This window comes from Plectropomus leopardus, chromosome 22 (genome assembly GCF_026936395.1).
Source record: "Plectropomus leopardus strain MGB_pleo_1.0 chromosome 22, ASM2693639v1, whole genome shotgun sequence".
Taxonomy (NCBI): domain Eukaryota; kingdom Metazoa; phylum Chordata; class Actinopteri; order Perciformes; family Serranidae; genus Plectropomus; species Plectropomus leopardus.
In genome coordinates, this window is record NC_142197.1 from 22797787 (window position 1) to 22814654 (window position 16868).

Below are 16868 nucleotides of genomic sequence, written 5' to 3' on the forward strand. Positions count from 1 at the left end.
TTGTGCATCAGCTGATGAAATAAAACACAAATCCTAAGCAATAAATTAGTTCTCAGTGATGCTGTATTCACACTTTAAGTGACACTGAACCGGCTACACTATCACTGAGTACTGCTCAAGCACTGGTTAACATAGTAACGTTGCCACAGGCTTGTATTTGTCTGCTATTTGCTAGGAGAAGGGAGAAGGACTTTTAAGAGGCTTATGAGCTTCTTAAGTAAAGGAGAAAAAGACAATGAGGATGACAGTAAGTAAATAAAACGTATCGTAAATATCAGTATCCGCCTGCCCTCTGTATTCTGTCCAGCAGGAGAAATGAATGTTGTAAAACAGAAGAAAATCATTAAGAACAGCACTGTATTTTTAACAAAAACATATTTACATCTCCTACACAGCCCCAGCCCTTTGGCAAAGCATTGATGTTAGCATTGTGAGCATTGCAAGGAGGATGTAAGGCCCGTTTCACAAAGTGTGCGTCAGGAGAGCGTGAGCAGCAGCGAGCGTGTTGTTTTTTCAGGTTTTTTTCTACGCGCATGTTATCATATGAGAGCATGCACACTGCTCGCATGAGGAGCTCTTGTCAGGCGCATCAGCTGCAGCACACCTAGAGAAATGCTGGCTTGCTTTTTACACCTGTTTGTCAGCATAAATAGACAGTGAAATGATATATTAATGAAATTGTCAAGGAGATGAATAAATACAAAGATGTCTGTTTTACTCAAACATCCTTGCTTCCTTTCAAAACAAAAGCCCTCTGACTGTGTCAGCTGTGCAGGAGCTTGCACAACTTAATAAATGAGTGAAATATGTGCTTATAAATATGAAAATATAGCACTCATAGCAGCAGGCAGCGATGCAGCAGTGACATTGCAAAAACGCACCAATTTTACTGTAAGATGTTTTGTTGGACTGCTAGATTTGAGGTTTGTTACTGTAACAAAGAGTTACTGGTTTGTTACTTCTCTTAAAAGTGACTTGAATTTTACATTGTTTTATTTATTTTGTTTCCTTTTAATTGAGTGGAACAAGCTCTTGCATTAATTTTATTTTGGAGAGACTTTATATCAGACTGTAAAACACAGATTACCAGTTAAGACTGGGCTATTTTTTGTTGGGGAATAATGCCCTGCAGTGTATACTCAGTCATGACTGAAGATGATTAATTAAAATATTGAAATATAAATGACAGGTTTTAAAAGGTTTTCTTTGGTAAATTTTTGTTATATTAATTGAGTAATAAAAAAATAATAGCTAGATCAATAAAAAAAAAAAAAACACCAAATGATCTATTAATCGAAAATCAAAAAAATAATCCATAGATTATCATCAAAAAAATAATTGCTAGGTGCAGCCCTGCTGATAAAATCAAATAAATTATTAATTGTGTAATTATTAAGATGGATATGACTTGGACATGACAGCCACAAATCTTTTCCATGTTTAACTGTATTTTTTACACTGATTCTGTATGATTATTAAGATGAGCAGTTTTTTGGACTGATCTGAGTTTTGTCCTGATTTGACTGAAACCACCAGACAAACCAGTTTGATTTTAATTCATTTGGCAAACATCCATGTTCTATGATAACAGACTTCCAAGCTGTGTATGTAAAAGGCCATGTACTGTTTCCACCCAAGCACACCCCTGTCAGTTATGAAAGTCTAAATAATACCAGTTAACAGCAACCCGCTCCTCACTCAAAACAGAACCTGTCATACTTGTTATTGCCACTGCATACTGTAATCAGATCTAGCACTGTCAGGATTGTACTTGTCAAGCCTACAATGACAAAAACCCAGCCCTCTGACAATGCCTTAAAAATATTCAAACCATGCAGATAGACTCCACTGATATCAATTTCCTTGTACTAGAAATTCAGGGTTTTTTTGTCTTTAATTAAAAAAATAATGCTCATGGTGATGTGAATTTGTCATTCCACATTAAAAAAAAGAATTAAAAAAAAATAAAATGTTATCATTAATGGCTGTGCAGGTAAAAGGAACTCGCCCTGTTGGGCAGCTCTTAAGTCAAAAGGTGTGTTCAGGAAGACAAGGCATCAACCAGACCAAACACTCGTCTGCCTAAACTGTGACGTTGCTTCATGCTTCAGGACTCGTCTGTAGTTACCACACTCATTCATCACCAGGACGTCAAACAGAGCAAACTCTCAGGCAACCCTGCAAAATAACGTGTAGAACCAAACCAAGATTTCATCACTGTTTTCTCTCCAAATGATTGTCTGCTGAGGTAAGACACGATACGCTCAAATAAAGTATATTTACATGTATTTACATGGTGAAAATTAAATGTGGTCACTAACTATTCTAATATATATGTGTGTAAACTTTTGAACTTCTTGTATTTTACTTTTACTACTTCCATTTTATGTTACTTTATGCTTCTGCTCTACTACATTTCAGAAAGTAATAATGTACTTTGTACTCCATTAAATTTATGCAACTATAGTAAGTGGACACTTTGTTGAAAAGGAGTTACATACAATTAAAACGGGATCAGTTTATAAAATAATACATTCAAAACTAAAAGTACAAAAACAAAGTACATGAAGTATACAAAGTATATTTCATGTACCAAAAGTAAAAGTACTCTATGCAAAATGGCCCATCACTTTATGTTGCAGCTGGTAAAAGTGGAGCTAATGTTGACTATTTTTTTTTTATTAAGAGTAATGCATCATACTTTATTCAATCATTACATTTTGTATTCATCTGAATCTATAAAGTAACTAGTAACTATAATTTTGAAATAAATGTAGAGTAAAAATGACTGTTAATGATTACATACCACATGATAAGTACTTTTAGTGTTGATACTTAAAATATTTTATTTACATTAACATTTTGCTGCTGATACTTACTGCTTACTACTTCTGCTGCCAATACTAATTTTCTCAAACATGAGTTTGCCAGCTTATTATATAAATTCTGATGTTTTCTGGTGACTAGTGGGTCAGAGAAAATCTGTTGCTCTTGAGGTATGATACCTTTTATACTGAATACATTAATGAATTAAACTGAACATCTGCATGTTTGTTCTATGTACTGAGTCCATTAGATCAGATCGCCTGATTTCTCTTACACCAACTGCATTTGTTGTCTTAGTAAACAGATTAGATTGCCTTCTGCAAATTACAATTATGCACTATTGTTCAAATGTATTTCTGCTGACAGAGAAAATACATTTGTACAACTTCTCATTGTGTGGTGAGGTGTTCAACGCATTGTATGATATATAAAAATCAACTCAGCCTGCCCTCCACAGGAGATGGGGATCATACACACACAGAGAGGACAGAATGCAACAGTCAGTGCGTTTGCAGCTTGATTAGGCTGTTCAATGAGTCTACGGTCCATGTCCCAGAATACAAGCACTGGGGAAGAAACCATTTATTGATAAAGTATCTCACCTAAAAAATAATCAGTATCAGTTTAAGTGTAGCCAACGGTATATGTAGATATTTTCACCGCTTTACCTTGCCATAAGACAGCCTTACTGACAGGGATTCGAAGCCGTTACATCAAAATCACCAGACTACACTGAGAAAAACATTTTACTCCACTGAAAAGCAGAGTCATGCGCATATTCTCCATGGAGGACCAAGGTCCATTTGGATACTAGAGTGCCGCTTGGGCACAAAAAAAGTAGGCCTAATGAAAACACATTTTGCATATCACACAGCCAGAGGTGGGAAGTAAACAAGTACAAATACTTTGTTACTGTACTTTTTTGCAATTTTTTAGGTATCTGTACTTTGAGTATTAATTTTTCTGACAAGTTTTTACTTTTACTCCCTGTATTTGAACAGAAATATCTGTACCTTCTACTCCTCACATTGTCAAAATGGGTTTGTTCCTTTTTCAACCTTGAGTGACGACACCGTAAAAGATATAACTGAAAGCAAAAGGGAAATCAACCGCTGAGAGAAGGCGTCGAGTGAGTGTAGCTACAGTTTATGAAAGAGAGAGAAAACTTGCAGCAGCGACATGGATGAAGAAAGCGAACCCCGGGAATATTGCAGATGACAACGCTTCAGGTTCGGGGAAGCTAGACATTCCACATCCGTGGCCTTATTTAAGAGATGTTGTTGGCTCCAAGAATGATTCATGGCGAATGATTTTTGTCCTGTCATGTGTCTTCCGGCGTTCAAGAATTCTCCATCTAATCTGAAAAAACACATACAGGTAAGGTGTATTCAGTTGTAATCTTTAGCTTATTTACCATTTTTGGAGGTCAGTTTACAACGTTAGCAATGCTATGGGAACACATTGTTTTGATAGTACACTAGCTAGCTATACACTAGCTAGCTATACACTAGCTAGCTATACACTAGCTAGCTATACACTAGCTAGCTATACACTAGCTAGCACTCAGTTAGAAACAACAACAACCTGATAATCCTCAATTTATTTTAATCCCCTTTTGGGTAAGTTTAGGGGTTGAGTGGTGGTTTTGGCTAAAATAAATACATTTTCTAGCAGAAACGGCTTTTATGCTAAAAGTCCTGAAGGCTAACGTCCCCTTGAAGACAATGTTAAACATTAATATAACAAATGTAATTCTGCCAGGTGAACCACTTTTCTCCTTTTTTGTGTATGTGGTTGTAATGTCCCTAGGCACCATGAAAAACAAGGTTGAGAATGCAACACTGGAAATGAAGAATAATCTGAAAGCTGACATGAGTGAGGTCGAGTTCATAGTTTCCTCTGAGTCACAGCACACTGGATAGAGCTGGACAGATGCTCAAAGGATCACACACATTTTCTTTACCTGATGGTGCCCTGACTGACATTTACACAAAGTACAACATCCATGACAAGATTTTGTGTACAACCACTGGTAACGGCTCCAATTTCATCAAAGCTTTTCGGGTCTATGGACATCTGGATGAAAATAATAACCAGATTCCACTTGAGGAGGCAAGACAAAGTGAATCAACAGAAATATAGAACAGTGAAGAAGAGAAGGGGAGGAAAATGTTGACCTTCTTGAGTTTGTTGAAGCAGGAACCTTGTTGGAAGAAGATGATGGCCTGGAATACCAACTGTCAGAGCATCAACGCTGTGCCTGCCACCTTCTGAACCTGGTGTCAACAGTTGATGTTTTAGAAGCAATTTCCAACACTGTCTACAAGTGAATCTCTCGTTCAGCATTTTTGAAGTGCTGGAGTCTATGGAACAAAAGCGGAAGATCCACTACAGCTGCTGAAATAATTGAAGAAAAATGCAAACTCCAGCTCTTGAGGCCAAATGAGACGAGGTGGAATTCTGTTTTCCTGGCTGTGGAGAGGATTGTGAGGATCACGAGAGAACAAGGAGAAGGAGCCATTACAGCTGTGTGCGGTGCACTAAAAATTCCCATGTTAGTAGCTTACATTTTCACACCTTAGTGACTGTTATTAATTAGTTAATATTAATTCCATTACGTGTGTGTAACATATATAAGTCATATGTTACATGTTTGACTTAGCCACTGATAAGTTGTGCTTTAAATATTTTCTGACAGGTTCACTCCTGCTGAGATTGCTTTTCTTACAGAATATGCCAAGACGATGAGCCCATTTGCAAAGGCAGTTGATGTTCTTCAGGGTAAGGCCAGTGTGCAGATGGGATGGTACCCACAATAACACTTCTCAACACTAAGCTACAGAACCTTCAACTTTCCTCCAAGTTCTGTGCGCCATTAGTAGATGCTCTTCAAGCAGGACTTAAAAGGCGATCGGGGCAGATGCTTGCTGATCCAGAACTGATTGCTGCTGCCATTCTTGACCCCAAGTTCAGGACATGCTGGACAGGTGACAACAACATCCTGAAACTTGGTACGTGCTAAAACATTTGCTTAATGCTTACATTTATTGAAGATAATGAAGGAAATTTTGGAATCTGAATTATCGATCTCATACTCTGTAACTGTCATACAGTAGCAAATGAAAGTCATGTTCCCATTTGCAAACAAATTACAATCCTATGCTAATCATATTCTGTGTTTCAAAAACTGTTTTACAAAACATGGTAGCATAAAAACATTGGGAGCACTTCATGATAAAGGGTACAAATCATACACTTAAGTAATGGTTAACTAATGCATGATTAATGTTATAATGTACAAAGATGATAGTTATTGGGAAAAAAATTAAAAATCCTTCTGTGTTTTTGTATTCCATAGGCCTTGACTTTTTCAAAAGCCATCTGAAGAAGCAACCTATGGTGCATCCAAGTGACACTTTCCATTCTTCTTCAGAGGAGTTCTTTTCCCCCATTAAGCAAGGAAATGTTCAATAAAACTCCAAGCAGCTAGGGTCCTACCTGGCCTGCCCAGATGCCTGTGAGAGGCTTTTTAGCACTGCAGGACTGATTTTCGGGCCCAGAAGGGCTAGCCTTTATTCAAAGAACTTTGAGAACCAGCTTCTACTGAGGCTGAATAAAAGATTTTGGTAGTTTTCACAGAAGAAAAAGAGGCCTGATAAGACCTGAAGTTTCCATGTTGATCATAATGTTACAATTTCAAGTGTTAACAAGTTCTGTTGCTGACATGGAAAATTGATTTGCACATTTGTTTAAAGTCAGGCTTTGCTAGATTTTTGATACTGAGTGTTTAAAATGGACAAATTCTGTTAAAATCTGTGTCAAGTGATTTTTTTTCTCTCTATACCAGCACTATGCAGATTGTTAATAAAAGAAAAAAGTTATACTATTTTGTTTGCTGAGAACTTTTTTCGTTTTGCTGAGTTATCAAAAGATATCGTGTGTGTTATTGATGGCAAAAATTCATTTTTACTTTTTACTTAAGTACACTTCAGAGCCAGTACATTCTTAGTACATTCTCAGTACTTGTACATTTACCAGTCTTTTTTTACACAAGTACCTGCACTTCTACTTAAATACATAACATGAATACTTTTGCCACCTCTGCACACAGCTGATCGATAGATCCCAGCAGACACAGCGCAGTGTCAAAGGCAGACAAACAGCAATTTTTTCCACACAGCACTAAGGTGTCTAAACAGTCAAATATTTAGAGGCGGAAAGTGACTTCTTTAGACTTCTGCAGAAGACTTTAAATGGAATTCTTTATAAATATGACGAGGCATCGCTCCGTCTCTCATCCAGCTGCTCTCTACTGCTTTTGTTGTTATAAGGGGCGGAGTTAGTGATTTGGGGGCCTGGTGGCCCAGCCTATCTGCCTTGCTTTGATTTCACCCATTCTCTAACTGGTAATGATGATGGGCTGTTGGCAGCTGTAGAAGTTATGTTGTTCTTTACACCCTCAATGTAACCAATATAGACTATTGCAGTGATGCAGAATTGCAGGAAATTGGTTTTAAATTGCATCTTTTTTTCTGGGGGAGTACCCCCTAAAACCCTCCGCCAATTATGTATCTTAGTTTAAATATTCTTGAAAATTCAAAGTTCTCTTTGAAAGGATGTACTTACATTATATTATCATTATATCAGAAGCATAAATAAGTCTTAAAACGATGTCGACAATAATACAGTTTATCGAAATATTTTTTGAGAAAATATATTGACCAACAAAATTTGTTATGATGACAGGCCTACAAAAGACGGCAATGCACTACATATGTACATATTTACAGGATGCTGCAAACTAGGAATGACTTAAATTTAAACTGCAAAAGAGTTTGACTCATGGTTAATCCATCAAAGGAATTTCCTGTATCACTGGATCTATATCAGTCCTAATGATTAAAAGCTGGGCACGTCCCATTATTTTGTACAGAAAGAATTTTTCAGTTTTGTTCAACTTTTAGTACAATGTGTCACCTACCCCTCCTGTTTTTTAAATTTTTATTTATTTATTTTTTTAATCCAGCACCAGAGGAAGTGATCACAGTGCTGTGCTACAGCCATAGATTGGAACCATCATGAACGTCAGAGCATGTACAAGACGGGAGTACACTGCCATCTTCCTCATTCTGGCGTTGGCTGCCCTTATCTTTGTCATACGTTACATGGAAGTTGTGGAGGTGAGAACTTGTTAGTGGGATCTCTTGAATGGTGGACCCTACTTTGATTGTGTAATGTTGGTTTTCAGATTCAGTGAATCATCCCATCAGTATTGCTCCCAGTTCATATATTTTATAGTAAAAGACATCTGTTCAAACCAAACACATTACTTTGCTCACTTATTGCTATTGGAATCACAGTCAAGATATTTCTGGTTATGTGACATTTACAGTACTGAAATTACCTACAATTGCTGCTCGTCTTTATGAATATATAAAGACGAGCAGCGATTGTAACTTTGGAAAGTAGCATAGTTATAATAACTGTTTTCAATCCCATGGTCAATTATTGTATCCTGACGATAAAATAGTCTGTGTGGGAAAATCCTGCTCACTTACAGTGCATCTTACTGAAGATTTGTACTGAAAAAATGCACATTGCAATATTATAAAAACAGAAAACTGTCAGGCTGGAACAAAAGATCAGTACAGGTAAAAATATAAAAAAAAATTACTTGTTATTACAAGATATTTTCAGGTTATAAAAAGAAAAGTTTTTACATGAAAATTGCAACAAGATATTTTTCAAACTTTTCCAAGATGGTTTCATGTCATAAAAAGAAAAGTTTTTTGACAAGAAAAGCTCTCTATAATGTGAAATTATATTGTCATAACAAGAGAAATTTCATGACAACATAAAAAAAACCTTTCGTTATAACAAGAAAATTATATTGTAATAACATGACAAACATCTTTCCTATAGCGTGAAAATGTCTTGTTATAACAAACAACTATTCTTGCTCAACATGAAAAGATCTTATAACATCTAATACATCTAGATGTGAGAGAGAAGATGTGAAAAATATGTCATAACATTAAAAATATCTTGTAAAATCATGAAACATCTTGTAACACGAAACTTTTCATGATATTTCCTGCGACTGATCTTTTTTTCCTGGCTTGGCAGTTCTATGCGTCCATATATTGTGGGAAAAGAGTAGCTTTTCACTTCCTGACAATCTTGTTTTGACTCTAGGTGTGGTTACAGATACAAAAATGCACTCCACATATTTTTGAGCTTGACCTTATTTTACCTTCCCCTCCACTGGGATTTGTTAATATTCATGAGTGGAAATAAATGAGATTTGACGATTTTTTTGGATTGTCCTCATCAGTGAAGTTTGGAGTGAAAAGAGCTTGAAAGAGCTGATATTCTCTACACTTAGTGTGGTCCTCCTTTGGCCATGAAAGTCATCCCCATGCCAAATATTAGGCACTACACAGCACCAAATGCACCTCTGGGCAAATTACATGAAATATCCCAAAACATGGATTTCTATGAACAACAGGTGTGCACACAAAAAAATTTTTGCCTTTGAGGGCAATGATAAAAAAAGTTTCTCCATGGGTCAATGTTAACAACAGACAGCCATATCCGCATATAACCGCTTGAAAATAGTCATTTTGAGCTTGAGCCCTCTTGCTTTACTTAGCACATTTGCTCTGGTGTATTTGTTTGATGCATCTTTGTCACCATCTCTCTCGCCTCCCTGCCAGTTTCCACATGAAGTGAACGCCAACATCATCACCCAGAATGCTTCCACTGTCCCTGACATGCATTACCGCATCTGCACCTCCCAGTCGCTGTCCCCTGAGGAAGCTCTGGAAGAACGCAGCCTACTGGACTCAGTTGCTTGGCCTGAAATGCCACTTTTGCCAGATCCTCTTCTCCTGCTGCAGACCAGTGATCCAGCTCACAGCACCTTCACCATTCTCCCAAGAAGGGGAGGAGGACAGTGGCGTGTAGGGGATCAGGTGGAGGTTATGATAAAAATTTCGGACTTCCAGGGCCGTCCCAAGAAGTTCGGGGGGGACTTTTTACTCGCCCGGCTGCACAACCTGAAGCTTGGTGCAGGTGTGGCTGGGCAAGTGGTGGATCATCTCAATGGGAGCTACTCTGCTGTGTTCTCCTTACTCTGGGAAGGAGAAGCGTATGTTCAGGTGATGCTAAAGTGTATTTATGTTTAATGTAGTTGTACTTAAGGTGCCTTTTTTTCTCTGACTGTTCACCAAGCTCCGTCCCCCTTAGTTGCTGTTAATATATCTGTAACTTTCACTTCTTGCACAGCACATGTGCAATTTGTAATGATTATGGTAGCAGTTTTGCCAATCACAGTTTAGAAACAATAGGTCTCTTTTTCATTTAAGACAAAAGCTCAAACTCATCTTTAACCAGACTGTAGATTTGGTTGGTTGTAAACTGTCACTAGTAGATTTTATCATTTGTAGCTAATTATGCTAGTTATGGCAAACGCTAATTAAGTTGAAGCTTGATTACTGCTAAAGCTGCATATCGCAGGCAAACAGATCCCATCCCCATAACTTGATGAGAAAATTTAAAGACATGGAAATGAAGAACCAGCATTGTTCTTGCATTGCAGTGCAGAGCTAGTTAGTTCTAGTAATATGACAGAAAAATGTAAGATAAGAGGCCATATTCACATGCATTTTGAAACCTAGCCCAAAATTTCTAGCAAGCAGTCACTCAGTAAACGCTCTGTAATAAAAAAAAAAACTAGGCCAGGTTACTGTTGCAGGTTGTGAGCTGTTCATAGTAATGCTAAAAATAGCGTACTACAATAGAACAGAAAAAGAGAACTAATTAAAATAATGTATTAATTTGTTGCACTTTTCCTCTTATGTTTTTAGTTTTGGAAAAAAGGACAAGCTTCTTGAAAGACAAATTCAGAGTATCCCTCTTACTACAGCCTCATTCAAACATCTCTTACATATGCAGAAATCCAAAACTTGACAGACGTGCACTGCCTAGTTACAGTTGCTAAGCTGTGATTGGACAATCACTGTTTGGGGGAAGGATTTAGTGAATAGACAATTTTCTTCTGATTTCAGAAGACATAAATGTTTCTAAATGTCTCAAAGTGTGCAGCTTTAAGCAGTGTTCATTTAATTTGTCGTTAATATATCTGAATGTGATTGGGCTTAATGGAAAATCTGGTTCTCTATCCAATCAGGTGATGATGGTTCACCCTAGTGAGGCTATCCCAGTGCTGAACAGGGTGAGCAGAGAACATCCTGACAGGGTTTACTTCCTTGGGTACTTCGGCTCAGGCTCGGACACTGAAATTACCGCCTGTAATGTCTGCCTACGTTCAACCGAGCGGCCAGTGTGCAACTTCACTGATCTCCGTACAGGCGAGCCTTGGTTCTGCTTCAAGCCAAAAAATCTGAGCTGTGACGCCAGAACGGGCCAAGCCAGGAAAGGCATCCTCCCACACCTCAAGGCAAACGAGGCAAAGCTCTTTCGAGGGTGAGAGAACAGACAGTCAGGTCTGGCATTTTGTACGACAGAAAACAGAAATCCAGTGTTAGTAATTTTCCGGAGTTTGTAACAAATCCAACTGCCAAAATAAATGCTGCTATTGTACATCTGCTTACCACAAACATGCTACATTTGCATGTTAGCATATACATCAAACATCACATTTTGGCTTAAAGGGATAGTTCACCCAAAAATGAAACTTCAAACTTCAAATGAAACTTGTCATTATCTGCTCACCCTCATGCTGATAGAAAGTCAGGTGAAGTTTTATAGTTCACAGCACACTGTAGGAGTTTCACAGGGAAATAGTGAAACAACTGAAGCAAGTGGTGTCCAGGATTCAAATGCTAAAAAAAAAACCCATAATATTGAAATCATAATGATGAAATTCTTATAATAATAATGAAAAATAATAATGATGAAATTATGTATTTTTTTTAACATCTGTAGCTTGCAGGGATCTTCACCACCTATTCACATTAGTTTCTCAAAATATCACGCCCTTTCCTGCAGACTAAGGCCTTTTCTGGACAACTGTGCCCAAATTGCCCCAAAAAACAAGTTCTTTAAAATCAAAACTTTTTTTTCATAGTCGAACTGCTTTAAGCCTTTTTAGTATATATATCAGAATTGTTTTATATCACAGTGAAAACATCAACAAATTTCTTCTTCAAACAACTGTTTAATCAAGTGTCTCGCCAAAAACATTATATAAGATTACACTGAACACATCATGAAAACATTAGATTTTACCTTTGCCCAGTTTTCATTTTTACAGAACGAAGCTTGAACGTATCTGAATGTAACCCGATGCAACCTCTGTGTGCTGTTAGTTTCGGCCACCAGCTGCTACTTGTTCATGTTAACAGCTGTTCTCCTGCTGATGTTGACACAGACTGGTTGTTGCTGTCGCTTTATCAGGGAAATAACAGTGTGTCATCTAATGCACATGGCTGCTCTTCATCAGTAAATACAAGCAGTCAGCTAGCTCCATCCTCCCATAATTCCATGCAATGTTGCTATCATGTACTTCAAAAGGAAACACATTTCCTCCAATTCTACATCACCTGTACTAGTTTATATTAGTTACACTGAGAGTGTTGCAAACAGCATAATTTATTCTACAGCTGCCACCAGCCCACCATCATTCCCAGTAAGAGAACAGGTCGAATCAAAGCAAGGCTCGGGCACCAGGCCCTCAAATCACTGAATCCGCCCCTGATAACAATAAAAGTAGCAGAGAGCAACTGGATGACAGATGGAGCGATAACAAAATCTTATGTGGGAGTTTGAAGAAGTCACTTTCCCCCACTAAACATTAACTATTTAGGTATCTTAGAAACGAATCATTCCAACACCTCTAGTTTCCACTGGTATTGCTCTTTATGGGTGCTACTGGGAGTAGAGGAAATGAGACAATGGTTGAAACGCAGCCAAAATGTGACCAGATTATCAGTTTATAAAAATGCACCGCAGTAACAACAAAGTAATTTTATATACCAGACGCAGGATTTTGTAACACACACCTGCCGATACTCATTTGACCACAGAGACTTCAGTCTGCATCAAGCACTTGCAGAAATGCGACCAGTGAAATCTGTAGCACTCTCACAAAAAGAGTCGGTTGCATATGTGACAGTGGAATGAAATTTCAAGCAACTGTTTCCAGTTTTGGTGCTTAATTTTTTATAGTTTTAACTTTCAGAATGTTGTCCCCCTTTTGTTCTGCTGTTAATGCTGTTGTGATAATATTTCATTGTGTGTGCTTTTCTTCAGAGGTGTCAACTTAAAAGTCAACATTAAGGCGTCAGGACCTGCCAATGTCACCGTGTTGCAAAAAGATGAAGGTATGGAAAATGTTATTGTTATTGTTAATGTTATTACTGCTCCCACTCCAAACTAAATGTGCTATAAACAAAGGAAAACAGGTAGAAGAAAGCCCATTTGTATATAATTTGTCACTTTCATCTGGGTAGATGAACATGGCATCAGCAGTGTATCTGGTCTTTCTAGAGTAAGGTTAGCTGATAAGATGTTTAAATAATTACAATATTCCAGCTGTTCCAGATGAATTTTGTGAACCGTTACACCCCTACTTGTTACTGTAAGCAGCTTCAATTAAACACCTGACAATAAAAAGCCAATAAATAATCAATACACATGTTCAACACGTAAAAAAAGTGATATTTCAATCTGCTTTGTCTCCCAACCAACGCTATTATATTTTAAGCAAGCACAGCATGCTCGGCTAATAGCAAATTCTTTTCTATCTAAAATATATATCTTAAATTTTCAAGGAAAATGAATTTGCATACATATATAAACATTTTTTTCCTTTTGCACTTGAATAGAAACAATATTTGTTTCTATGAAAAAAACAACAACTTCACCCTGACACTCAGTATGATGTTTAAAAGACAGTCTGTCTTCAAATCTAAAAATAACCCCAGCCATATCCTTCAACTTCCTCTCAGGTCAACCGGAGGTGAAGAGCAGCATTGTCACACCTGGACCCTCTGGCTATTATTACCAGGGTTTGTGGCAAGCATTAGATGGAACTACAGTTCAACCATTCAGAATCCTTAAAAGGACTCAGTGTCTGAAAGGCAAGAACGTCCATCTTTATGGAGACTCCACCATGCTGCAGTTTTTTACATTCCTCATCACAGTACTACCAGGTAACTGATCCACAGGGATTTCTGGAAGCAATTTGGTTTTGTTCACACTGCTGCTTGATCTGATTTTTCTTTAATACTTCTAGGTGTAAAGAAGTTTGGTCCACCAAGCACGTTGCAAAGACCTTTCATCGGTTTTGACTTTGCAAACAACATTTTGGTGACGTTCTCCTTCCACGGTCCACCTATGCTCGGCCGTGGCCCGATCCCACCCACTGATCAACATTACGTTGCCAATGACATGGATAGCTTTACCGGAGGCGACAACACTGTTGTAGTTTTTGGCATCTGGGCTCACCTCACCCCTTTCCCCATAGAAGTCTACATCCGGCGGCTGCGAAGCATCCGCAAGGCAGTGGTGCGGCTGCTGACCAGGGCTCCAGGCACGATGATCATCATCCGCACAGGAAACCCCAGAGAATTATCGCTTGATCTGGCATTAGGCTTCAGTGACTGGTACTCGCTGCGGCGTGTTAAGGTGCTCAGAGCCATGTTCAAAGGACTAAATGTTCATTTCATTGATGCCTGGGAGATGGTCTTGGCCCACAGCAAACCACATGCCATCCATCCATCACCTGCCATTATTATGAACATGATTGACGTTCTCTTGTCCCACGTGTGCCCTAAAATAGGCAGCTAGATGTATGTTTGTCGTGTTTGTTATCAAGCCTGAGAAATTAAGGGCACATTAAACAACATGCAATAAAGTTACAACACCTTCCGGTTTCAAGTACAAACACGCACAATGGCCCCTTTCTTTCTGAGAGCATTCACAGTCAGCTCTGTGACAAACCAATACTGGTTGACCCCTTCAATGGAATGAGGAGAGATACAGAAAAACAAAAGACAAAACACAGTCTGCACTGATGTCACCACAAAATGAGAAAGGAAAGTTACACAGCCTTCATATATTGCACCTGCCCTGTAATACTGCACCTCTGCGATAGCAATAATATTACACGGTATAATATTGTGCCAAATAAGGGCAATGTAATTGCACAAAGACAAAATAAAGAAACAAATATCAATAACGTTGACATTTAAAATAAAAAAAAAATAGCAGTGTTATGCACAAGGATAAAAATAAGATAAAATAAAAATAATAACCTCTGCTGTTTCAAAAAATGACACTTGCATGAAGACATTTTTTACTTCGTTCTGAACACTGGATATTTCCCTGACTTTTGAAGCAAAGGAATAATCACACCGATCTTTCACAATGGAAATAAATTTGACCCCAAGACATCCCTAGGCATATGTGTCAGTTTTAACTTTATTCTAAATCATCCTAACAACCGACTTCAAGACTATACTGTCTTAAGCAAGAGTCAGATTGGATCATCAGCACCTGTAATGACTTTTGGTTTAAGATATGCAACATCTTAAACATGTCCATAAACAAAAACACGAGACTAATCCATTACAAAGTCATACACAGAATACATATCACACAACATAAGATGCATCTCACCAGACACATGCACTCACTGCACCCTCAACACAACTGACCACTACTTACATGCACTTTGGCTCTGTCCACCAGTACAAAACTTTTGCAGAGACGCAACTACTAAACTTTCACTGATTTTTCAGTGTCATTTATCACAGAGTCATTTATCTTTTTATTGTACATTACATTTCATTTAGTATTGTATTTTAAAGTGAAAACTGTGTTTGTGTGGTCTTTGCAGTGGTGAAAATGCTGCTGTGGAGAGTAATCACTATTTTTATGTCATTCCACATCTTTGCTGCTAAGCACCTTTACACAGTCTGCAGCTACTGCTTTTGTTTTAGAGATTATATATTAATGTAACAGCTAGATGACTGTGCTACTGTTGTAAACCAGAGCCAGTTTCCAAAATTCAGCTGTAGTGTGCAGATCAGAGTGCTTTGTGTGCAGTGTTTTTGTCACATATTGCTTTGCCTGTGACTGTGTAATATGTCTTTGCATGTTTTATTTGTTATGTGATCGTTAGCCTCACCTTCCACCTGTTCAATAAAAGCGCTGCAGAATTTTGCATAAACGTAAAAGTATTCTGTAATAAACTGTTGTGTTGCTCTCAAGCCCAATGTCCTTATTTATCAACCTTTGAAAACTGGTGCTGCTCACCTAGGATTAATACAGGAACTAACAGAATTTGGTCTAAGTAGCTGCTGCTACACTCTGTTAGTAAATTGTATTTTATATTTGCTGTACATTTGCTTTTTCTGCTGTGTTACTTTATATTGCATATATATATATATATATATACACACACACACATACATATATATATATATATATACATATACATACATACATACATATACACACACACACACACACACACACACACATACATATATATATATATATATACATATACATACATACATACATATACACACACACACACACACACACACACACATATATATACATGTATATATATATATATATATATATATATATATATATATATATATATATATATATATATACACACATATATATCATGATATATTGCACAGCAATTTCCCCCTCGGATAAGAAATTAATTTCTATCTTATCTAAACTTGTTACATATAGCACTCAGTAGAGCAGCCCAATAATCGGGGCACAGGTGAGTCATTTTGAAAGCATCCCCTGCAGGTTAATGGGCAGAAGAGAAAAAAAACCCTGCTAGATGTACCTACTGGTTCCCAGCACACTGCTATAGTAATTCAGTGCATCAACACATTTACAAAGAATTATCGCCTGCATTTGCTGAATGTCTGCAGAAAATGTAACCATCTGCCTAACTTTATCCTAGAGTCCATTAGACTAAATTGCCTGATTTCTCCTACAGTGTAACCACACTCTTTCAGACACAGTGCAATATGAAACTC

General features: G+C 37.6%; 1 protein-coding gene, 1 long non-coding RNA gene and 1 pseudogene across 4 annotated transcripts in view; 2 read left to right on the forward strand and 1 right to left on the reverse strand.

The window, feature by feature from the left end:
* The first annotated feature begins 2116 nt into the window (after positions 1–2116).
* On the forward strand, positions 2117–16064 carry LOC121961609 (NXPE family member 3-like). Its single transcript, XM_042511666.2, has 7 exons — positions 2117–2248; positions 7853–8006; positions 9543–9986; positions 11018–11313; positions 13102–13172; positions 13800–14003; positions 14087–16064. The coding sequence occupies exons 2-7, from the start codon at positions 7905–7907 to the stop codon at positions 14638–14640; spliced, it is 1671 nt and encodes a 556-aa protein (XP_042367600.2). The 5' UTR covers positions 2117–2248; positions 7853–7904; the 3' UTR covers positions 14641–16064.
* LOC148185922 (uncharacterized) overlaps positions 2247–16868 on the reverse strand; it is a 51793-nt gene continuing 37171 nt past the window's right edge. For both annotated transcript variants that reach the window (XR_015775579.1, XR_015775578.1), the window contains one exon: positions 2247–4185. This is a non-coding gene — a long non-coding RNA (uncharacterized LOC148185922). The remainder of the gene's footprint in view (positions 4186–16868) is intronic.
* LOC148185923 (uncharacterized) lies at positions 4977–7814 on the forward strand (annotated as a pseudogene). Its single transcript, XR_015775600.1, has 3 exons — positions 4977–5380; positions 5525–5837; positions 6185–7814. The product of XR_015775600.1 is annotated as an uncharacterized LOC148185923 (transcript).

What these genes read in the sequence shown, in the direction of transcription:
- LOC121961609 (XM_042511666.2), top strand. Translation starts at nt 7,905, where the DNA reads ATGAACGTCAGAGCATGTACAAGACGGGAGTACACTGCCATCTTCCTC. An exon ending in AAGGAGAAGCGTATGTTCAG is followed by an intron (nt 9,987 to 11,017) that starts GTGATGCTAAAG and finishes CTATCCAATCAG; the next exon opens with GTGATGATGGTTCACCCTAG. An exon ending in CGTGTTGCAAAAAGATGAAG is followed by an intron (nt 13,173 to 13,799) that starts GTATGGAAAATG and finishes ACTTCCTCTCAG; the next exon opens with GTCAACCGGAGGTGAAGAGC.